The sequence below is a fragment of the Cherax quadricarinatus genome, chromosome 72 (genome assembly GCF_038502225.1).
Source record: "Cherax quadricarinatus isolate ZL_2023a chromosome 72, ASM3850222v1, whole genome shotgun sequence".
In the NCBI taxonomy this organism is placed as follows: domain Eukaryota; kingdom Metazoa; phylum Arthropoda; class Malacostraca; order Decapoda; family Parastacidae; genus Cherax; species Cherax quadricarinatus.
This window is the reverse complement of record NC_091363.1, coordinates 12,745,465-12,770,637: the sequence shown is the minus strand read 5'-3', so window position 1 is coordinate 12,770,637 and position 25,173 is coordinate 12,745,465. Positions and strand designations below refer to the sequence as shown.

General features: G+C 38.3%; 1 protein-coding gene across 1 annotated transcript in view; it reads left to right on the top strand.

The window, feature by feature from the left end:
- bbx (bobby sox) overlaps positions 1-23,928 on the top strand; it is a 264,193-nt gene extending 240,265 nt beyond the window's left edge. The window contains exons 11-12 of the mRNA XM_070100451.1: positions 1,568-1,993; positions 22,849-23,928. Of these exons, the coding sequence (XP_069956552.1) occupies positions 1,568-1,993; positions 22,849-22,940 (518 nt within the window). The 3' untranslated portion in view covers positions 22,941-23,928. The remainder of the gene's footprint in view (positions 1-1,567; positions 1,994-22,848) is intronic.
- The last annotated feature ends 1,245 nt before the right edge of the window (positions 23,929-25,173 follow it).

Here is a 25,173-nt window from a genome sequence, read left to right as displayed (position 1 = left end):
CTCGGTGGGGAAGTGGAGAAGAATCCTTCCTCCATAAGTCATGCATGTCGTAAGAGGCGACTAAATTTCTGGGAGCAAGTGGTTAGTAACTCCTCCTGTATTACTAAATGTAAAAAGAACAACAACTTTTGTTTCTTCATTTTTCTGGTTACCTTGTGTTGGTGGGAGATGGCCTAGGTGTTAAAAAAAAAGAATATGAAAAAGGAAGGTTCCTTGTTTTTATAGGGGTAAAAGGGGGACAAAGATTGTAAGAAATATTGGGAAATATGTATGTTATTATGTAGGTAGTAGGTTGGTAGACAGCAACTGCCCAGGGAGGTACTACCGTCCTGCCAAGTGAGTGTAAAACGAAAGCCTGTAATTGTTTTACATGATGGTAGGATTGCTGGTGTCCTTTTTTCTGTCTCATAAACATGCAGGATTTCAGGTATGTCTTGCTACTTCTACTTACACTTAGGTCACACTACACATACATATACAAGCATATATATACACTCCCCTCTGGGTTTTCTGCTATTTTCTTTCTAGGTCTTGTTCTTGTTTATTTCCTCTTATCTCCATGGGGAAGTGGAACAGAATTCTTCCTCCGTAAGCCATGCGTGTTGTAAGAGGCGACTTAAATGCTGGGAGCAAGGGGCTAGTAACCCCTTTTCCTGTATATATTACTAAATGTAAAAGGAGAAACTTCCGTTTTTCCTTTTGGGCCACCCCACCTCAGTGGGATACAGCTGGTACGTTAAAAGAAGAAGAATGTCTGTTATTAGTATGGGAATTTAGTTAACCAAATTTGAGTTCTGAAAGTGTGAAGTACAATACATGCTCCCTGAAAGATGACTGGGGATGTTGTAGTTCAGTTTTATTTGAACTATGATTATTATTATTATTATTATTATTATTATTATTATTATTATTATTATTATTATTATTATTATTATTATTATTATTGTTAGCAACACACTGACCGATTCCCACCAAGGCAGGGTGGCCCGAAAAAGAAAAACTTTCACCATCATTCACTCCATCACTGTCTTGCCAGAAGGGTGCTTTACACTCTTGTGCATTTCTGGCAAAACAGCTTTTGAATGAATGACAGTGAATGTGTCTACCTTTGCTTCATTGTGTCTCAGTAGAACATAGCTGATATTATTTTTTTAATACTAAGCATGGTATGAAATAATTACAGGGGGGGTCCCAGCTATACAGCAGATTAGGTTCTGGCTACTGCTGTAAAGAAAAAAATTGCTGTTAAGTGAAACAAAGCCTTTTTCACTTTCAAATGCATATAGAAGACTGATAAAATGTTTACACTATCATATATTAAATGAGCAATATAGCTAGGCCTAAAAAATACATATACAGTACACACATTACTTGCCTTAAAATATTTTTGTAATTTGCTTATAATGAGTGGTGAATATATTTATTGTAGGTAGCTTCAATAAATGAAGAATGGGTATAATTGAAAAAAAAACACTGTATTAGTGAAACACACTAAAGTTAAGCGCTGTGAAGTGGGGCCCTCCTGTATTTCAGACTTGGGCTAATGAAATTTGTGCAATTTTTTCAGAACCCACAGTAGGAGTAGTCACCAGTAGTAGTCGGGTTTCTGCTCAGGCAGACTCCACCTCTGACGCCCCACCACCTACGTCGACCACTGTTGTGGCGAGCAGAGTTGCAACAGTAGGGGGTGTCAGTAGTAGTCATAGTAGTAGTAGCAGCAGCAGCAGCAGCAGCAGCATAAGTGCCGGAGGAAGCCTGTCTGATGGAGAGCCTGCTGTTTCCCCAACGCCTTCTTCGTCTTCATCCTCCTCTATCAACACACAACAACACAGCCCTTCTCAGGGTCCAATTCTTGTTAGTGGAGGCTCTTTATCTCCTGGAGAAGGATTGGTAGCAAGCTCTGATGGTGGACCTCTTATTGGTTCACAGAAGAGGAAGGCCCGCAAACAGACTATAACAAGACACGATCCTGTTCATGGTCCTCTCAGAAGAGGTTAGTTAATGTACTGTCCTCTTTACAATAGTGGATTTTTGTTGTTGAATTGCCAACATTTAATATAATATTTTTGGATACTTTTGAGCTACCTCTTGTTGTCCAGAAAATTTCTAGCCAGTTGGGGGTAAGTTGTGTATTGTTCTTTATTACAGAGAATATCAAGTCTAGCATTTGTTAAATTTATTGGATAGACTGGCATATTAGCTGGTATAATGTTTTGCTCTTTATATTGTTTTATAAAGCCATACAGAAGTTAGTTAACATGTATGTGTGTGTACCTTGCTGTAATGGTGAAGCAGAAATAGGTGATGTCCCTTTAGAGGTGATAGAGTTTCTTATGGATGGTTGTAGTCAGAACTGGAATCAATCAGGTGTGGAAATTATAAAGTCACTGTCCAGGGTTGAAGGATGCCGCTAGAGGAGCAGGTCTATAGGTCACTGCTAGATTTGAAATGTCACCTAATCACAGACTGGTAAATGTGTGCTAAAGGGTTAAGCTAAATGCACATTTGTTTTTGTTCACTGGTATTGTGATACTAATTGCTGCTGCTGCTTCTAAATATTTTCTTCTAGTCCTATCCCTTTCCTTAATGAGTATGTCACCTTGCCATGCCATTAGGTGTGAATATTTGTCTCTGTGGAAAACATCTATTATTGGTGTTGTGAGTTTTACAGGCATATTGATGTTCATATAGTCTTGTATTTAAATTGTGTGTAGTCTCTGTATTATTTATCACACCCATTTCAGGAAATGGTGTAGATATCAGCATTAATGTTGTTATAACTGTTGTTCTCAATGCTGGCGATACCTCGTATGACTTACGAAATGCTTGTGTGACTATATTAGCAATGTTTATTGTGGGATGAATGAGACATCTGTCATGATCTTTATCTCTTTTGGGCGTGGAAAATATTTTCAGGTCTTGTAGTCTACTATCCTGGATAAAGAATGAAAGAAATGTAGGGTGGTGAAGATGTCACTAATAACATGGCATTATTCTTCCAGAAATTTGGGGTTTCAGATTCTGTAGGCTCTGAAGAAGTTTATAAAGACTTTAATCTTTCTGTTATGAAGGGAAAAGAAATATATACAGTCACTCTTTGGTTAGTTTGGAGGTAAACTCGGAACATGCATTGGTGCGTATTTCATGTAGAGGATAGATAGGATAGCATTTACAGCTAATCTTATATCTGTCCCAAATTAACTTCTATAAAATGCTTTATTAAGACAAATGTAATTGAAGTTAATACTGTACAAACTTCATTAGGTCTGTAAAAGATAGACAGAGTAGTGATAGTTCTGTCCAGTCTCATTTTCCATAGCAGTGCTATGGATCGATGTGTAATCTAGTGAAGAATGATATGATGTCAAGGCTGTTTAATTTTGTTATTCGTGTTGATGCTTTCAGTCCTTTTAGGAAGGTAATGTGAATGGCAGAAATGAGTGCTGCTAATGGTTTGGTGAGAAGATCTGCTAACCTGTGGAGCACTGCTAATACCAAATGTTAAGGATTTCATGGTTATGTTTGCTTGTGACTATTATTGGTTTTTAGTAGTCCATATATGTACAATAGGGCCCCACTTATACAGCAGGTTAGGTTCCAGGCTATTGCCAGAAAGTGGACATTGCTGGAAAGCAGAATGCCATTTTTTCCACTTATAAATGTAAATAAATGCCAGACAACAAATTTACACTAACTTATATTAAGTTATGAATAGAACTAGGCATTAAAAAACACAATAATAAGTAAAATACATAGAGTACATTCATTACTTACCTGAAAATATTTGTAGTCTTAACCCTTTGAGAGTTGGTCACATTCAAGTATGTCATTGCAGCCAGGGTCGGTCACGTACTTGTACGCCTAAATTCTAGCGCCTTCAAATCTGGTGGAAGAAAGCTGGCAGGCCTGCATATGAAAGAATGGGTCTGTGTGGTCAGTGTGTGCAGTATATAAAAAATCCTGAAGCATGCTGTACATAATGAGAAAAAAAAAAACTTCGACTGTGTTTTTGGTTTAACCCTTTCAGGGTCAAGAGGCCCTCTCCTAAACTTGTTCTCAGAGTTGAAAATTTTTCAGAAAAAAAAACAAATTCTTATGAAAAGATAGAGAATCTTTTCCCAATCATAATGACACCAAAAGTGTGAAATTTGATGGAAAATTTACAGAATTATGCTCTCGCGAAGTTAGTGAACATAAGAACATAACATAAGAAAGGAGGAACACTGCAGGAGGCCTGTTGGCCCATACTAGGCAGGTCCTTTACAATTCATCCCACTAACAAAACATTTGCCCAACCCAATTTTCAATGCCACCCAAGAAATAAGCTCTGATGTGAAAGTCCCACTCAAATCCAACTCCTCCCACTCATGTACTTATCCAACCTAAATTTGAAACTACCCAAAGTCCCAGCCTCAATAACCCAACTAGGTAGACTGTTCCACTCATCAACTACCCAATTTCCAAACCAATACTTTCCTATGTCCTTTCTAAATCTAAACTTATCTAATTTAAATCCATTACTGCGGGTTCTCTCTTGGAGAGACATCCTCAAGACCTTATTAATATCCCCTTTATTAATACCTATCTTCCACTTATACACTTCGATCAGGTCTCCCCTCATTCTTCGTCTAACAAGTGAATGTAACTTAAGAGTCTTCAATCTTTCTTCATAAGGAAGATTCCTAATGCTATGTATTAATTTAGTCATCCTACGCTGAATGTTTTCTAACGAATTTATGTCCATTCTGTAATATGGAGACCAGAACTGAGCTGCATAATCTAGGTGAGACCTTACTAATGATGTATAAAGCTGCAGTATGACCTCTGGACTTCTGTTGCTTACACTTCTTGATATAAATCCCAGTAATCTATTTGCCTTATTACGTACGCTTAGGCATTGCTGTCTTGGTTTAAGGTTGCTGCTCACCATAACCCCCAAGTCCTTTTCGCAATCTGTATGGCTAAGTTCTGCATCATTTAACTTATAAGTACTAGGGTTATGGGCACTCCCAAGCTTCAGAACCTTGCATTTATCTACATTGAACTGCATCTGCCACTTTTCTGACCAAGAATAGAGTTTGTTTAAATCCTCCTGAAGTTCCATAACATCTACGTTTGAATCAATTATCCTACCTATCTTTGTATCATCGGCGAATTTGCTCATATCACTAGTAATTCCCTCATCAAGATCATTGATATATATTATAAACAACAACGGGCCCAAGACTGATCCCTGTGGAACGCCACTTGTTACAGATCCCCACTCGGATTTAACCCCATTTATGGACACTCTCTGCTTCCTGTCAGTGAGCCATGACTCGATCCATGAGAGCACTTTTCCCCCAATGCCATGAGCTGCCACTTTCTTTAACAGTCTATGGTGCAGAACTCTATCAAAAGCCTTACTAAAATCTAAGTAAATAATATCAAATTCTTTATCGTGGTCAACAGCCTCAAAAGCTTTACTGAAGAAAGTTAATAAATTAGTTAGACAAGACCGGCCTCTTGTGAATCCATGCTGAGTATCATTAATCAAGCTATGCTTATAGAGATGGCTTCTTATAATCTCAGCTATAATTGACTCTAGTAATTTGCCTACAATTGAGGTCAGGCTTAATGGGCGGTAATTTGACGGTAACGACTTGTCCCCTGTTTTAAAAATAGGAATTACATTAGCCATCTTCCACATATCAGACACTACACCTGTTTGAAGAGATAAATTAAAAATATTAGTTAATGGTTCACAGAGTTCCATTTTGCATTCCTTAAGAACCCTTGAAAAAACCTCATCAGGACCCGGCGACTTATTTTGCTTCAGTCTGTCTATCTGCTTCACAACCATTTCACTAGTGACTGTGATGTTACATAATTTATCTTCTTCTAGCCCACTATAAAAATTAATTACTGGAATATTGTTAGTGTCTTCCTGTGTAAAAACTGAGAGAAAATAATTATTAAAAATCGAGCACATTTCATTCTCTTTGTCAGTAAGGTGCCCATAGTTATTTTTAAGGGGACCTATCTTATCTCTAACTTTTGTTCTATAGACCTGGAAAAAACTTTTTGGGTTAGTTTTAGAATCCCTAGCAACTTTAATTTCATAGTCCCTTTTAGCTTTTCTTATCCCCTTTTTAATGTCCCTCTTAATGTCAATATACTGATTCATAAGATGACCCTCACCTCTTTTGATACGCCTATAAATTCCTTTCTTATGCCCTAGTAGATATTTGAGCCTATTATTCATCCATTTTGGGTCATTTCTATTTGATCTAATTTCTTTATATGGGATAAACGTTCTTTGAGCAGCATGTATAGTGTTCAGAAAACTGTCATATTGATATCTCACTTCGTTACCCCAGTCAACAGATGATAAGTGTTCTCTAAGCCCATCGTAATCTGCTAAGCGAAAATCTGGGACTGTTACTGAGTTATCGCTACTATCGTACTTCCATTCAATGCTAAATGTAATTGATTTGTGGTCGCTAGCACCCAGTTCCTCTGAAATTTCTGAATTATTAACAAGGGATTCATTGTTTGCCATAACTAAGTCAAGCAGGTTATTTCCCCTTGTAGGTTCTGTCACAAACTGCTTCAAAAAACAATCCTGAACTACTTCTAAGAAGTCGTATGATTCTAAATTCCCAGTCAAGAAATTCCAATCAATATGACTAAAGTTAAAGTCTCCTAGAATTACTACATTATCGTGCCTTGTGGCCTTAACAATTTCCTCCCATAGTAGCCTCCCTTGGTCCCTATCTAAGTTTGGGGGACGGTATATCACTCCTAAAATCAGTTTTTCATGCCCCTCTGAAAATTCTATCCAAACAGACTCTGTATGTGTTACTTCAGACTTAATACCCGTTTTTATGCAACAGTTCAAGCGATCTCGGACATACAATGCCACCCCACCCCCCTTCCCGATACTTCTATCTACTTGGAACAATTTAAAACCCTGAATATGACATTCCGCAGGCATGTCCCGACTTTTTGAATTAAACCACGTCTCAGTTAAGGCAAATACATCAATGTTACCTGCACTAGCAACTAATCTCAACTCGTCCATCTTATTCCTAGCACTACGGCAATTAGCATAATAAACATTGAAAGACTCTCCTTTCTCTTTACCCTTCCTGCTCATTTCTGTTTTTCTACTAAACCTATTACTGTCCTTATCACCCAAAGTCCCTGGCTTTTCAATATCTACCTCGTTCTGCTTATTACTAGTTCCCCTAGAACTCGTAATATTACTACACTGGGACTTCACTGTTTTCCTGCCAAAACCCATACCACTACTATTCCTAGTTTAAAGTCCTAACTGCTCCCTCCACTGCAGTTGCCAGTGCTACCACCCCAGACCTAGATAAGTGAACCCCATCCCTGGCATACATGTCATTTCTGCCATAGAAGAGGTCCCAGTTGTCAATGAATGTTGCCGCATTTTCCTTACAGTATTTGTCCAGCCAGCAATTGACACCAATTGCCCTGGACAACCATTCATTTCCAACTCCTCTCCTTGGCAAAATACCACATATGACAGGGTTCCCACCCTTACTCCTAATTATTTCTATTGCTGACCTATACCTGCTAATCAGGTCTTCACTCCTACGTCTGCCAACATCGTTGCCTCCAGCACTGAGACAGATAATAGGATTGCTCCCATTACCTCTCATGATGTCATCCAGACGGCTAACAATATCCTCCATCCCAGCCCCAGGAAAGCAAACTCTCTGTCTCCTACTCCTGTCCTTCAAGCAGAACGCCCTATCCATATACCTAACTTGGCTATCCCCAACAACAACAATATTCTTACCTTCCTTGGTGTCGTTCGTCGTGATGTTCCCAGTAGTCGACTCACATTCGTCGGGTAGCACTGAGAATGTATTAGATGTTTCCACAACAGTTTCCACGGCAGTCTCTTTCTTCTTCATCGTTTCTATCTTTCCATTCATCTTCTTGATCGTCAACTTCGTTCCCTGCTGTCTAGCCACTGACCAGTTTCCCTTCTTGACCTGAGGACTCAAAACAGGAGGACTACTACGAATCTTCTTGTTTTCCTCGGTCAGTCGCCGAATCTCCAACTTCGCTATCCTCAATTCTTCCTTAAGCTGTTGGTAAAGTTGCTCGATGGAGGGCATCTTGCTTCAATTCGTAGAGAGCGCGCAAACAGGTCTTCACAGAGCTAAGTACACGTCAACACTGCGCAAAAGCCAACTCAATCAGGAGCTACTGCGCAGCACGTCCGCACGGCCCAATAGCGATGCGAACACTCTTGATGATGCTTATGCATTGGCGATTTCGCCCACTTTGAGCCCTATTTTCGGCCAATTCCAATGTACTAGTCGACAAAAATCATAACTATTTCACTAGAACTCCATTTTTTCTATCGAATGAGTACAAGAAACCACCCATTTACCGATTTCAACTATCCAATAAAGTGGTCAGAAATTTGCAATTTTGCCAATTTCACACAAATTTCAAAAGATGCCAATTTCCAAATAGGGTCCAGAATAAACAAGACATTCCTGGCACTAAAATAACATTTCCTTTCTTCATTAGTCACTTCCCCAGGCCCTTCTTACATTTCTTTGGCTTTCCACTTTGAATTTTTATTCTCACAAAAAATAGAAGATTTACTGTTATGCAGACTACTGCATTAGTGTCAAAATGGTATAAATAATATCAACGCACTTGTGAAAGAATATTAGACTCACCGGTTGACGTGTATTGGACGCTTGACATGATTTGTTTACTTTGGAACTTTGGCAAAAATCGAACGTTTCTTCTACTTTAACCTCAATTTCGAGGTACTTTTCATTGTGAAACCTATCAAAATCATCTCAATTTCTGTAATATGTTTTGCATTCTATAAAATGAGACCAGGAAAACTAGAATACAACGATAAATACCATACAAAAATACAGTGCAAAGTCGCTGTTTTAAACCCCAAAAAATGTCAAAGTTTTTTTTTTCTCATTACGCACTGTGTGCTGCAGGATTTTTTTATACTGTGCACACTGACCACATAGACCCATTCTTTCATATGTAGGCCTACCAGCTTTCTCACTAGATTTGAAGGCACTAGAATTTAGGCATACTAGTACGTCAATAACCCTGGTGCGTAAGCCGTTCTAGTACGTCGGAAACCCTGTAAGGGTTAAAACAGCAAATTTCTAGTGTATATTCGTATGGTATCTATGGTTGTATTCTCGTTTCCTTGGTCTCATTTGATGCAATGGAAGATATATTACAGAATTAGAGATGATTTTGATTGGTTTCACGATGACAAGTACCTTAAAATTGAGCTCAAAGTAGCGGAAACGATAAATTTTTGCTGATGTTCAAGAGTAAACAAATCAAGCCACTCGTCCAATACATGTCAACTGGTGAGTCTAATATTCTTTCACAAGTGTGCTGATATAATTTATACAGTTTTTACAATGATGTAGTAGTATACATAAGAGAAAACCTTCTGTTTTCTGTGAGAATGAAAATTCAAAATGGAAAGCAAAAGTAATGTAAGAGGGGCCTAGAGACCTGACTAATGAACAGATAAAATGTTATTTTAGTGCCATGAATGTCTGTCTTGTTTATTCTGGACCCTATTTCGAAATTGGCGTCTTTTGAAATTTGTGTGAAATTGCCAATTTCTGACCGCTTTATTGGGTAGTTGAAATCGGTAACTGCAACATTGGAATTGGCTGAAAATAAGGCTCAAAGTGGGCGAAATCACCCACTTTGAGATTGCTAACTTCGTGAGAGCATAATTCCATAAGTTTTCCATCAAATTTCATACTTTTGGTGTCATTATGATCGAAAAAAGATTCTCTATCATTTCACAAGATTTTTTTTTTTTTTGTTTTGTTTTTTTCAACCCTGAGAATGAGTTTGGGAGAGAGCCTCTCATCCCTCAAAGGGTTAATGTAGGGCAAGAGGTGAGTAGTACTTATTTGTAGGAAGTCAGGTGTGGGTAGCCCTGGCTCCCCCTCCCAAACTTAATGTATGATATTTAAAGCATCCCAGAGAGATAAAATGCACATACAGTACAGTCATTATTTACCTTGAAATGTGTGTAGTCTTAACCCTTTCAGGGTCCGTCCCGTAGATCTACGGCTTTACGTTCAGGGTCCAAACCGTAGATCTACGCCATGAGCTCAGCTCACTCTGATAAACTGTGAGTGGTACATTTGGGCCTAGATATGAGAGAATACATCTATGTGGTATGTGTGCACCACATAAAACAGATCCTGCAGCACACTGTGTATAATGAGAGAAAAAAAATGAAATCATGATTTTTCGATTAAAACAGCAACTTTGCAGTGTTTTTTCGTATGTTTTTTTTTAGTTGTATTTGCGATTTCTTGGTCTCATTTGATAGAATGGAAGACATATTACAGAAATAGAGATGATTTTGATTGGTTTTAGCACTGGAAATGGCTTGAAACTGAGCTCAAAGTAGCAGAAATGTTAAATTTTTGCCGATATTCAAGAGTAAACAAACGACCTCACACGTCTAATACACGTCAGCTGGTGGGTCTAATATACATTCACAAATATGGTGATGATATTTATACAATTATTACAGTATTGCATAACAGTAAATCTTCTATTTTTTGGTGTGAATAAAAATTCATTATGTGAATAAAAAATCAAAATGGAATTTATTTGTAAAGCCTCAAAACATAACTAATGAACAGAGGAAATGTTAGTTTAGTGCCAGGAATGCCTACATTGTTCATTCTGGACCCTATTTTGAAATTGGAATATTTTAAACTTTGTGTTAAATTGGCCAAATTAACAATTTCCGATCACTTTATTTTGTAGTTGAAACACTTGACTTGGCGATTTCTTGTGCTCAATCGATAGAATAGAAGTAATACTAGTGAAATAGCTAAGAATTTGGTTGATTGGAATAATGTAATTGGCCTAAAATGGGAGTCAAAGTTGGCAAAATCGCCGATTCGTAAATATCGCTGACACATCAAAATTCGCGAGAGCATAATTTCGTCAATTTTCCACCAAATTTCGTACTTTTTGTTTTATTACCTTCACAAAAAGATTCTCTATGATTTCATAAGAAAAAATAACAAATTTTTTTTTTGAAAATTCTTGGACACTGGTGCGTGACTCCAGATTTGGGCCTTGGACCCTGAAAGGGTTAATGTAGGATGAGACGTGAGTAGTATTTATTTGTACGAAGTCAGTGTAGGTAGCTTGTAGGTGTAGCTCACCTGGGCTACACTTACTTACATAGCTACAGGGTATTTAATGTAGCCCAGAGCCATATTATTACCATCAACATACGTTGTTCACTGAGTTTCTAACAACTACCTTTAGATGTCATCATAAACAAAGGGAGAAGTAATTAATAATTCATGCCGAGAATTGTAAACAAAAGGGGAGTGACTGGGCCAACCGCAGATTCATACACCTTTTCTCTGGTGCTGAACCAGAGAAAATGTAATGTTTTCCCTCTGCCTGGCTACCACACCTCCATAACATATAAAAATAGCATGTTTATATGTTATGTAACATGTTTCTTATATAATTTTGAAGAAAATATCATAGGTGGATTAATGAAAATGTCTATATTAATGTAAAATAAGACATTTAATGTGCCCAAGAGTGATTATTATTACGTACTATTAGTATTACTATGGAGTTAAGAATAGAGGGACACTCTTAGTGATTTTAATGTGTACCTGCATGCCAGAACAGTGTGTACAGTGTAGGTACAGGCATGCATAAGTATTATTATCAGAGTACATACATATAAAATATGCAATAACTTTCAAACATCTGAAATTTTGGAAAGTTTCGAGACATAATAGAGAGATGTGCTCATGGAGAATGTAAACAAATCAGGTAGGGCGAGCCATATTAGAAAGACAGGTTTCCATATAGTGAGTTTTGGTCATAATTTGAAATCACCGTATTAGCGGAACGCTGTAAGGCAAAGCGCCGTAAAGCGGGGCTCTGCTGTATGTCATTGTATTTTCTCTGGTGGCAGTAAATGATACTTCTTTGGAGGCAAGCCTTAGCTTTATTGGGTAATAGGTACAGGCAGTATGTTCTGTTGGGCCCATGCCCAGCCTACGACCTGATGGGAGTGAGAAGCAGGTCTTGCTGGTACCTTGTCTGGTATGTGAGTGAGACAAAAGCAAGGTGTTGTGGAGAGAACTCAAAGTAGGCCTTTGTGCACGGCAGATGGCAACACTTGGCCTAGTGACTTAAGCGTGAAATATAAATCCCAACAGCAATTACATATGTTGGCTGGTCTGGGATTGGGAGGGATAAGATGAAGTTTTGTACCATGTTCAGACTGTGTATATAGTATTCATATGTTAGAAATTGTTTGGTGTGCTTTTCTAACTGGTTATGTGATCGGCTTGTGTGTTGTAGGAATTGAGGTGTTCCTGCTTTATATGGTTGTATGCTGTGGGGGTCGGGATGATTACTACTACATTATTAGTGGTGGCCATTGTGATATTGTCCGAGTGAGATTTTCCTCAAGGGAGGCTCCTTGATGCTGGTGAGGGATTCTTGATTTAAGGAATTGGGCCTGTGCTCCAGTTCCTTAACCCTTTCAGGGTTTTGGCCGTACTAGTACGGCTTATGCCCCAGGGTTTTTGATGTACTAGTATGCCTAAATTCTAGCACCCTCAGATCTAGTGAGAGAAAGCTGGTAGGCCTACATATGAAAGAATGGGTCTATGTGGTCAGTGTGCACAGTATAAAAAAAATCCTGCAGCACAGAGTGTGTAATGAGAAAAAAAAACTGTGTTTTTGGATTAAAACAGCGACTTTGCACTGTATTTTTGTATGGTATTTATTGTTGTATTCTAGTTTTCCTGGTCTCATTTTATATAATGGAAGACATATTACAGAAATTGAGATGATCCTGACTGGTTTTACAATGAAAAGTACCTCGAAATTGAGCTCATAGTAGCGGAAATGTTAGATTTTTACCAACGTTCATGAGTAAACAAATGCCAAGCGTCCAATACACATCAACTGGTGAGTCTAATATTCTTTCACAAGTGCACTGATATTATTTACACCATTTCTACACTAATGCAGTAGTCTGCATAACAGTAAATCTTCTATTTTTTGTAAGAATAAAAATTCAAAGTCGAAAGCCAAAGAAATGTAAGAGGGGCCTGGGGATGTGACTAACGAACAGAGAACTTGTTAGTTTAGTGCCAGGAATGTCTTTCTTGTTTATTCTGGACCCAGTTCGGAAATTGGCAAAATTGCTAAATTCTGACCACTTTATTGGATAGTTGAAATCGGTAAATGGGTGGTTTCTTGTACTCATTCGATAGAAAAAATGGAGTTCTAGCGAAATAGTTATGATTTTTGTTGACTAGTACACTGGAATTGGCCGAAAATAGGGCAAAATCGCAGATGCATAAACATCGTCGAGACCGCTAACTTCGTGAGAGCATAATTCTGTAAGTTTTCCATCAAATTTCTTACTTTTGGTGTCATTATGATCGGGAAAAGATTCTATCTTTTCACAAGAAAGAATAATTTTTTTTTTTAAATTTTTGGACCCTGAGAACAAGTCTCGGAGAGGGCCTGGGGACCCTGAAAGGGTTAAATTGAATCTGAATGTCTTCCATTTTCCCAGGCACTGCATGGCCCCTGTGGGGGTTAGCACTTCCCCATGAAAGTAATAATAATAGTATAATGTAACATTTTGTGTTATGCTTGCAAAATTTGAATCATGGATGCTTGTGTACTCTGCTGAGACATTTACAACTTATGGCATGGCAAGATTCCATAACCATTAAAAAAAGGAATAGGACTACATGTATAAGATATTTGAAAGTGGTGATACTTATTATGCAATGCTAATGGCCAAAATCAAGGTTCTTTTAGCTGAACCAAAACTAGCATACCTCATGTTATGTAGACAGTTACTAACCCCTGACCTGTGTTTAGGTGACATTCTAAACCTAGCACTGACCACTCAACCTACATTGCTTCTCTTCTTGCTCTGTTGACTCAGAGACCTGACTTATGAAATTCACACTTCAACAGTTCTGGCATGGGTGACCACCATCAACAAGCAACCACGTCTTGATGAGCACCTTGTCTACTTCCTTCTTGCCTTCCAGGAGTATGTTTGTGTGTTAAGTGTAATCTCTGTGTGACTTTATAAAGCTTACACAGAACCAAACATTGTCAGATAAAAAGTTTATTCTGCAGTTTTCATCTTCACATCAAATTTAATGCCTAAATATTATTCTAAATGAATTAATAAATATACTTTTACAGAATGAGTACACGAAAGTTAGGCCATTGTATGAATGTTATAAGTAATTTCCAGTTGCAACTTTTTTGTATTCTTATTGCCATACATAGAAATTGTGTTCATTTTGAATGTTAAATGAATTTCTAGTACAGTGGAACTTCGGTTTTCGTTTGCCCTGGTTTTTGTTGAATTCGGTTTTCAGCTACTTTTTTCATCAAAATATTGTCCCAGTTTTCGTTTATCACCTCGGTTTTCGTCTGCTGTACTGAATGTGTCCGTCTCCCAGCACTCACACAAAGCATCCCACGCATGCATTCTGAGTCAGTCTGGCTTTGTTTCTCGTCGAGTGAACATTACCCTGCGCATTCGTACAAAACATTTCATATTTTTTTTTTTTATTATTATCACACTGGCCGATTCCCACCAAGGCAGGGTGGCTTGAAAAAGAAAAACTTTCACCATCATTCACTCCATCACTGTCTTGCCAGAAGGGTGCTATATACTACAGTTTTTAAACTGCAACATTAACACCCCTCCTTCAGAGTGCAGGCACTGTACGTCCCATCTCCAGGACTCAAGTCCGGCCTGCTGGTTTCCCTGAACCCCTTCATAAATGTTACTTTGCTCACACTCCAACAGCACGTCAAGTATTAAAAACCATTTGTCTCCATTCACTCCTATCAAACACGCTCGCGCATGCCTGCTGGAAGTCCAAGCCCCTCGCACACAAAACCTCCTTTACCCCCCTCCCTCCAACCTTTCCTAGGCCGACCCCTACCCCGCCTTCCTTCCACTACAGACTGATACACTCTTGAAGTCATTCTGTTTCGCTCCATTCTCTCTACATGTCCGAACCACCTCAACAACCCTTCCTCAGCCCTCTGGACAACAGTTTTGGTAATCCCGCACCTCCTCCTAACTTCCAAACTACGAATTCTCTGCATTATATTCACACCACACATTGCCCTCAGACATGACATCTCCACTGCCTCCAGCCTTCTCCTCGCTGCAACATTCATCACCCATGCTTCACACCCATATAAGAGCGTTGGTAAGACTATACTCTCATACATTCCCCTCTTTGCCTCCAAGGACACAGTTCTTTGTCTCCACAGACTCCTAAGTGCACCACTCACCCTTTTCCCCTCATCAATTCTATGATTTACCTCATCTTTCATAGACCCATCCGCTGACACGTCCACTCCCAAATATCTGAATACATTCACTTCCTCCATACCCTTTCCCCCCAATCTGATATCCAATCTTTCATCACCTAATCTTTTTGTTATCCTCATAACCTTACTCTTTCCTGTATTCACTTTTAATTTTCTTCTTTTGCATACCCTACCAAATTCATCCACCAATCTCTGCAACTTCTCTTCAGAATCTCCAAAGAGCACAGTGTCATCAGCAAAGAGCAACTGTGACAACTCCCACTTTGTGTGATTCTTTATCTTTTAACTCCACGCCTCTTGCCAAGACCCTCGCATTTACTTCTCTTACAACCCCATCTATAAATATATTAAACAACCACGGTGACATCACACATCCTTGTCTAAGGCCTACTTTTACTGGGAAATAATTTCCCTCTTTCCTACATACTCTAACTTGAGCCTCACTATCCTCGTAAAAACTCTTCACTGCTTTCAGTAACCTACCTCCTACACCATACACCTGCAACATCTGCCACATTGCCCCCCTATCCACCCTGTCATACGCCTTTTCCAAATCCATAAATGCCACAAAGACCTCTCTTTAGCCTTATCTAAATACTGTTCACTTATGTGTTTCACTGTAAACACCTGGTCCACACACCCTCTACCTTTCCTAAAGCCTCCTTGTTCATCTGCTATCCTGTTCTCCCTCTTACTCTTAATTCTTTCAATAATAACCCTACCATACACTTTACCAGGTACACTCAACGAACTTATCCCCCTATAATTTTTGCACTCTCTTTTGTCCCCTTTGCCTTTATACAAAGGAACTATGCATGCTCTCTGCCAATCCCTAGGTACCTTACCCTCTTCCATACATTTATTAAATAATAATTCATAATAATCCATGTTTTTTGTGCTTGTTTATTGAGTGCAACTGGTAAATAAGCCACCATGGGGCCTAAGAAAGTTCCGAGTGCCAGCCCTTTGATAAAGAAGGCAAGAAACACGATAGAATTCAGTGGTGGTAGAGGGCGGTAGTGGTGGTGGTAGAAGGTAGTAGTGATGGTGGTAGTGGTTGTGATGGTGATAGAGGGTGGTAGTAATGGTGGTAGAGGGTGGTAGTGATGGTGGTAGAGGGTGGTACTGATGCTGGTAGAGATAACCTCTCCTCCCTCTCCCCTCCTCACCATCTTCTATATGCCAATAAGTCTTCTGTAAAGGTAAAAGTGATTTAAGTGTTCATTTATCCATTTCAATAATGCTTTATATTTATTTCTCATTGTTTTCTGTATGTAAAACTATAGTTATTCTCTGTAAAATATGTTTTTTGTTAATATTTTTGGATGTCTGGAATGGATTAATTGGATTTACATTATTTCTTATGGGAAATATTATTTAAGTTTTTGTCGAATTCGGTTTTTGTCAGACACTCTGGAATGAATTAGAGACGAAAACTGAGGTTCCACTGCATTAGACATTACACAGCCACAATATCCTACTGCAGATTTGAAACCATGGCACTCACCATGAAACGATCCTAAACTTCAAATACTGCATGTAAATGACCTCTATAAAATGAGCATTACTTTGTTCAGCTACAGTGATATTTTAAAAAGAAACACTTCACTTTTAGATTTTTTAACACATTGGCTGTTTTCCACCATGGCAGGGTGACCCAAAAAGAAAGAAAAATCCAAAAAGAGAGAAAAAACTTTCATCATTATTCAACACTTTCACCATCACTCATACATAATCACTGTCTTTGCAGAGGCGCTTAGATGCAACAGTTTAGATGTCCCTCCAAACTGCCAATATCCCAAACCCCTCCTTTAAATGATATGCATTGTGCTTCACATTTCCAGGACTCAAATCTGGCTAACTGGTTTCCCAGAATCCTGCCACAAAATATTACCCTACTCACACTCCAAAAGCTCGTTAGGTCCCAAAAACCATTCATCTCCATTTACTCCTATCTAACATGCTCACATACACTTGCTGGAAGTCCAAGCCCCTTGCCCACAAAATTTCCTTTACCCCCTCCCTCCAACCTTTTCAAGGAGGATCCCTACCCCGCCTTCCTTCTCGTACAGACTTCTGTGCTCTCCAAGTCATTCTACTTTGTTCCATTCTCTCCAAATGACCAAACCACCTCAACAACACCTCTTCAGCTCTATGACTAATGCTTGTAGTAACTCCACACCTCCTAATTTCCACACTTCGAATTGTCTGCATAATATTTACACCACACATTTCCCTTAGACACAACTTCTCCACTGCCTCCAACCTGCTCCTCCCTGCATCATTTACAACCCATGCTTCACACCAATACGAGAGCATTGGTACCACTATACTCTTGTACATTCCCTTCTTTTCCTCTGTGGATGATGCTTTTTGACTCCACAGATACCACTTGCCTTTTTTTTTTATGGTTAACCTCATCCTTCATAAACCTGTTTGCTGACAAGTCGACTTCCGAATATCTGAAATCATTCACTTTTTCCATACTCTCTCCCTCCATTGTGATATCCAATTTTTCTTTATCTAAATTGTTTGATACCCTCATTACCTTACTCCCCTCAAGGGAGGTTCCTTGACACTGGTGAGGGGCTCTTGTTCTTGGGAATTGGATCTGTACTCCTGTTCCCTGAATTGTGCCTGAATACCTTCCATCCCCCCCTCATGTGCTGTATAATCTTAGGGGTTTAGCACTCCTCCATAATTATAATTATGTATAAATTAATCATCACCTTATTCTTATCTCCGTTCACTTTCAACTTTCTACCTTTACACACACTTTTAGAATTAATTACATTATTTACCAAGTACAGTGGAACCTCGACTTCAGAGTTTAATCCATTCTGTGACCTAGCTTATAACTCAGTTTGCTTGTACAGTGGTCCCTCGCTTTTCGTAGTTCTCAGCAATCGTAAATTTCACCAATCATAGGGGTATTTTCGTATAAACACGGACTCGCTTTTCATAGGTTGACTCACGAATAGTAGTTCATCCGGGACGCGTACACACGGTGTGAGCCGGGGCGGCCTCCCTACCCAGCCAGTCTGGCATTGTTTACCAGTGAGTGAAGGTCCCCTCAAGTGCTCCTACGAAATATTTCATAATATTCCACTCATTTTAGTGCTTGCAATTACTAAATAAGCTACCATGGCTCCAAAGAAAGCTCCTAGTGCCAAGCCTGTGGTAAAGAAGGTTAGAAATATGTACAGTGACAAAGTCTTGGGCCATTTTCGGGAAGTGTTAAAGAGACGCCAGAAACAGAGCTCTCTCCACAGTTACTTTGCGAGACAGGACTAGAGTGACTCTCAAGGTGGTCCTAGTGGCATTAAGAAACAGAGAAGAGAAGCAATTAGTACCTGAGGTGTTGCTGGAAGGGGATTCCCCTTCCAAACTGTAAGCAATCCAATCTCTCTCCTCCTCCAGTCTTCCATACACTAAGAAGAATCTCCAATAAAGGTAAGTGTTATGCTGTTAATGTTTCATTCATCATTTCCCATTGTATTGTTTATGTACTATATGTATATTTCATGTAAAAAAATTTTTTGTTTTAATACTTCTGGGTGTCAGGAACGGATTAATTGTATTTACATTATTTCTTATGGGGAAAATTGATTCGCAAATCGTAAATTTCGTTTATAGTAATGGCTCCAGGAACGGATTAATTACGAAAAACGAGGGACCACTGTATATCAAATCAATTTTCCTCATTTAATGTGTTTCAGCAGAATTCCTGCTCTCAGGAGGCAGAACAAAATACTTCAGTATGACATTAATATCAACTCTATGGTTTATTTATTTATCACAATTCATGTAATATGACATAATAAGCAATATAAATAACATAGAAACATGATATATACCCTAGAATGAATAAAATATGTCATTATATGACTAGTGGTGGCAGCGGCAACCAGCCCCACTCGTGCTGACTATATCTTCCCATGTTCTTATTATAAGAGAAAACAGAGTATTTGTGAGGCTAACTACACTAGATCACAAGTTTTATAAGGAAAACACTAAAACCATGTATTTATAAATAAGAAATATTGTATAAAAACATAATAGAGAATGTAAAGAAATAAACTGGTTTTATAAAACCAAAGTGTACGTACACTGGCAGAGGTGGAGGGTGGAAGATAGGCTACTTACTACTAGCTCGTACTGCCTTGCAAACAACCTGCACATTTCACTTGTTTATCTGTGATTTCTTGCTGTAATTCCATGGACATCATCCTCTTTTTCTTCTAAGCACTCTTTTGCTCTTAATTTTTCTTAAAGAAAGGCAATAATAACACGAGAAATGCTTCCACAGTGTTATAAACATATGCACAACTCGGCTGCTCTTGTGGCGTTTGCTGCGCCACCCAGTGGCGGTGTTCTGAAAGTCGCTCATTATTGTTATTATTATTATTATTATAATTATTCTTATTATTGATTTAGGGAACTGGGGTTCAGATCCAATTCCCTAGATCAAGAGCCCCTTACCAACGTCAAGGAACCTTAACACTGGTGAGGGGCTCTTGATCTAAGGAATTGGATCAGTGCTCCAGTTCCCTTAATTAATAATAATAATAATAATAATAATAATAACAAGGAGCTTCAGAACGTTGCCAACTCAGTGCACTGTTCACCTCGCTGTGGAAGCATTTCTCTCGTGTTTGCTTGCATTTTGTGCAGTTACTTTGCCAATTTTCTTTTTTTCTACACATGGGTCCTAAGAAAATAAGTGCAAAGGACAGTGCTGAGAAGAAAAAGAGGATGATGTCCATGGAAGTAAAGCATGAAATCATCGATAAACACAAGTGAGATGTGCGGGTTGTGGACTTGGCCAGGGAGTACCAGTGTAGCACTTCTACAATATGTAGAATACCAAAGCAGAAGGAGTCTGTAAAGGCCATATCGCTACCAAAGGGCGTTACAGTAATTTCTAAGCAGCGGACCTCTGTCCAAGAAAAGATGGAGAAGCTGCTGTTGATGTGGGTGATGGAGATGCAGCTTGCAGGAGATACCGTGACTGAGGGTATCATCTGTGAGAAGGCATGAGGCATTTATGCTGATTTGCTGCAGAAGACCCCAGGCACTTAAATGGATGAGGCATTGGAAAAGTCATTTAAAGTCAGTCTGGGCTGGTTCGAAAAGTTTAAAAGGACTGGTATTCACTTTGTCATCAGGCATGGTGAGGGAGCAAGCGAGCTCTGATGTGAAGGCAGCTGAGGATTTTCTCAAAACTTTTGCAGAAATGATAACTGCTGAAGGATACATCCCTCAGCAAGTCTTCAACTGTGACAAGACAGGGCTCTTCTGGAAGGAGATGCCAAGGAGGACTTACATAAATGCAGAGAAGAAGATGCAAGGCCACAAACCCAAGTAGGGCAGGTTAACCCTTGCACTGTGCACCAATGAGAGTGGTGACTGCAGGATCAAGCCGCTGCTTGTATATCATTTGGAAAACCCCAGAGCCTTTAAGTCACATAAGATTCTAAAAGAAAAACTGGAGGTTATGTGGAGGGCAAACCCGAAGGCATGGGTCACCAGGCAGTTCTTTGTGGAGTGGGTAAACCTGGTCTTTGGTCCTGCCATTAAGATGTATCTCCAGGAAAATAACCTGCCCTTGCAAGCCCTTCTCATCCTGGACAATGCACCTGCTCACTCACTGAACCTTGAAGATGACATCCTCGAAGAGTTTAAGTTTATAAAGGTTCTATAGCTTCCACCCAACACGACCCCTATCCTGCAGCCCATGGACCAGCAGGTGATTCTTAATTTCAAGAAGCTCTTCACCAAGCACCTGTTCTGCTGCTGCTTTGATGTGACAGAGAGCACAAACTTGACCCTTTGAGAGTTCTGGAAGGACCACTGTAATATTGTGATATGCCTCAGAATTATAAATATGGCCTGGCAGGGTGTTACAAGGATGACCCTGACCTCTGCGTGGAAGAAGCTGTGGCTTGAGGTTGTGTCCAAAAGGGACTTCGAAGAATTCGAACCCAAAGCGAATGTGGTGGAGGAGACTGTCCCTCGAAAAGTCCATGGGCATGGGAGGTGAATGAAGATGATGTGAACAGGCTCATCGAGGAGCACTCCGAGGAGCTGACGACGAAGGAGTTAGATGAACTACATATGCAGCAACATCAGGAGGTTTTGCAGGACATTCGTACTGCAGAGGCGCCAGATGTCGAAGAGGTTATCTCTACAAATGAGATAAAGGAAATGTTGGGAATCTGGGAAACTTTCAGACTTTATTGAAAGGAAACACCCAGAGAAAGTTGCAACTGGTTGTGCATTGGAGCTATGTAATGACACTTGCCTAACTCGTTTCTGAAACATTCTGAAAGGGAGGATGAAACAAACCTCCTTGGACAGGTTTTTATTGAAATGCTGCAGATGAAAGTGTGAAAAGCATGGAGAAAAAGCCAAAAATCAGTGAAAAGTGAAGTGAAAAAAAAAATTGTAACAGTTAAGTTCAATGATAAGGTGTAGGTAGTATTAAGAGTGTAGCAAGTAAGTTAAGTGATTAAGTGATAGAAAAAGGACAAAACAAAATGAACTCCTTCAATGTTGTTGTTGTTGTTGTTCTTGGGGTTTATAGGGTCACTGACAGCATATGCCATTTTGCCTGTCTTTTCCACCGTCAGCCTTCACCAGCATCTCTTTTCCAAGGTAAATGCTGTACGTAAACCATTTTATTTCTTTACATTCTCTCTTGTGTTTTATTATGTTTTTATACAATATTTCTTATTTCAGTGTTTCCCTTATGAAACTAATGACCTAGTGCAGTTAGCCTCACAATCACTTCGTTTTCTCTTATAATAACACCTCAGAAGGGAAGCATGGGAAGATGTTTTCAGAGCGGGAGCGGGAATGGCCGCCACCACTTGTCAAATAATGACATATTTTATTCATTCTAGAGTATATATCAAGTTTCTATGTTATTTATATTGTTTATTGTGTCATATTAGATGAAGTGTGATAGATTAATAAGTGTTATGTTGAAGTATTTTGCCCTGCCTCCTGAGACCAAGAATTCCACTGGTACAGATGAATGGCATTTCAGTTAAATTAAATGAGGAAAATTGACTCGGCATATGAACAGATCGGCTTACGAGCTAGGTCACGGAACGGATTAAACTCGTAAGCAGAGGTTCCACCATATTAGGATTTTGGGAAAAATGTGAAATTTATAGCAGTGATTAAAACATGAGGATCTCTGATATTAGAAAACTACAGTTAACTTAAAATGGCAATAGTAATTGTGCAGCATATTGTAGAATGTAGCATTTCTGACATTGTAGAAAGTGATGTTGATATTTATAATTTTGCATAACTTTCTTCCACAAAAACTAAGATGTTTTAGTGTCATTGTTTAAAATGTCAGATTAATATTTGACTTATGCTTTAGCAATTTGTTTACCTTTGCAGATACGAGTGTTGTTGAGCAGAGTGTCCTGACAAGTATGGGTCTGGCTGCTTTAGCAGAGGTAGCACTAAGTCAACCAATTATGAAACTTTGAGCAGAATTTATTGGTAAAGAAAACCAAGTTTTAAGTACACTAAAGGTACCAGTGTTTGTACATTACAAAGTATACTGGCACACTCTTAAGTCAATTGTTTTAGTCGTTATTTATACAGACATTGCAGCCTAATATTCAAAAGTCATTTTAAACTTACCAAACTGTTAAAAGCTTAAACAAAAAATGGAGTATAATTTTCAAAAAGTTTGAAACGGTTCCATTATCATACATCCTGTGTTGAACTGATTGATCTTCAAATTGTCCAGTTCAAATAGTTCAATACAATTCAAATCCCAATTGTATTAATGAAAGTTTGAATTTCTTTTTCTTCAGAATTTTATAATTTTTATTTCACTGATCAAAGCTTCATCTGCCTGTGACTCAACTTACTCTTGGCTGTGCAGATGTAAATGGCATCATGTTGCCAAAACCTAAGGCTCCCACAATTCTTTTAAACTTATTAGATGTTCAGTTTTTCAGTTTGACCTGTGAGCTGGTCTAGAGGAGTTACATGCTTTAATGATTTTAAACTTTTATATGTATATACAAGTACCTTTCCTCCCCTGACAGCTACAGGGTTAAGATATTACAAGGAAAAAATCATAGTGTGTGTTTTTTCTAGCCAGAACTGGCTGATTTGGCTTATTTAGCAAGATCATTTTGCCAGACAAGCCGAGTATATACAGTATTCATTTTTCTATAAATCTGCAAAAATGTCTGCATATCATGAAATTAATATATATTATATTGATGATAAATAACTGATAGGATGGTCTTACCCATGTTACACAGTATTAAGCTATACTGTATTAGGTTATGTAAAGTTTAGCAATGTTAGGTTTGCTAAGTGAGTTTTGGTGAAAATCTAAAAAATTGTATAGAATACTATGTTTATTCTTAATATATCTATCAGGGTTAAAAGCAAAAAAAAAAGATTAACCCTTTAATTGGGCACAAAATATGTGTGCTATTGCCTGGGGAATGGAAAGTGATGTTTAAACAGTGTACACAAATTCTAGCAAGTTCAAATTTAATATGTGACAATTTGTTTCAGGCAGACATGTTTGGTCTTATGCACCAATTTTATATTTAGTAAACTAAATGTGTTTTGTGCCCATCCAGGGAGAATATTTGGCATGAGCATTGTATTTTATGTGGGGAGAACATTGGTGTCAGTTGTAAGTAAGTGTTCCAGACATCAAAGACTGATTAGTATAAAATTTTTATGGTCTGACAGTGATAGTAAAGAAAAACGGGTGTAAAATAAACATGCCAAATCACTCCCAGTATTGTACTAATGGGCACAGAATACCTTTACATGAAAAACTTGATAACATTTCATTGGTAAAAAAATGTTGCCCATGTGGTTTGTTTCACAACTGTTTGTTGAATTATTACTGCAAAGTGACTCTTTTTAATTATTACCTTGCCTCAGGGAATTCCAAACACTGAATTATTATTATGTTCATGAGGAAGCACTAAACCTGCAAGGGTTATATAGCATTTAGGTAAAAGGGGTGAAGTGGATGATGTAATTCAGTTTAATCCAAATATGGAAGAATAGCTCCATCTCTTTTGAACAGCCTTTTGCCAGCATCATGGTAGCCTTCTTGAAAAGATTAAACAATGAAATATTTAAAATGCTAAGAAAGCAGTTATAGTGTAATTAGATACCTGAGGAAAAAATTATTTGTATACAACTTTTTGGGTGTTAACATAAGATAGTGCCTTTAAATCACTAGGCTTAAAACCCATAAGTTTCTTCATCACAATTTTTATTATATTTTCTATATATTTTGCATGTTCTACAGTAATATTCCCCTCAAAGAAGGTTCCTTGGTGTCATTGAAGGGCTATTTATGTAAGGAATTGGATCTGCACACCCTAATCCTTGATCAAACCTAATTTCCTGCCATTCCTACAGGTGGTGTATGATTCTTATGGGTTTCTTGCTTCTCCTAAATATAACAGTAATAATACAGTATTATACAAAAAATACCACAGTTGCAAGGTTCCCCACTGATCCCAGTTAAAGGGTTAAGAAAATTTTGCTTGTAACTACTCTGGCTAAAAACACATTATACACACCTTATGCTATATATTATATATATATATATATATATATATATATATATATATATATATATATATATATATATATATATATATATAAATATATATATATATATATATATATATATATATATATATATATATATATATATATATATAT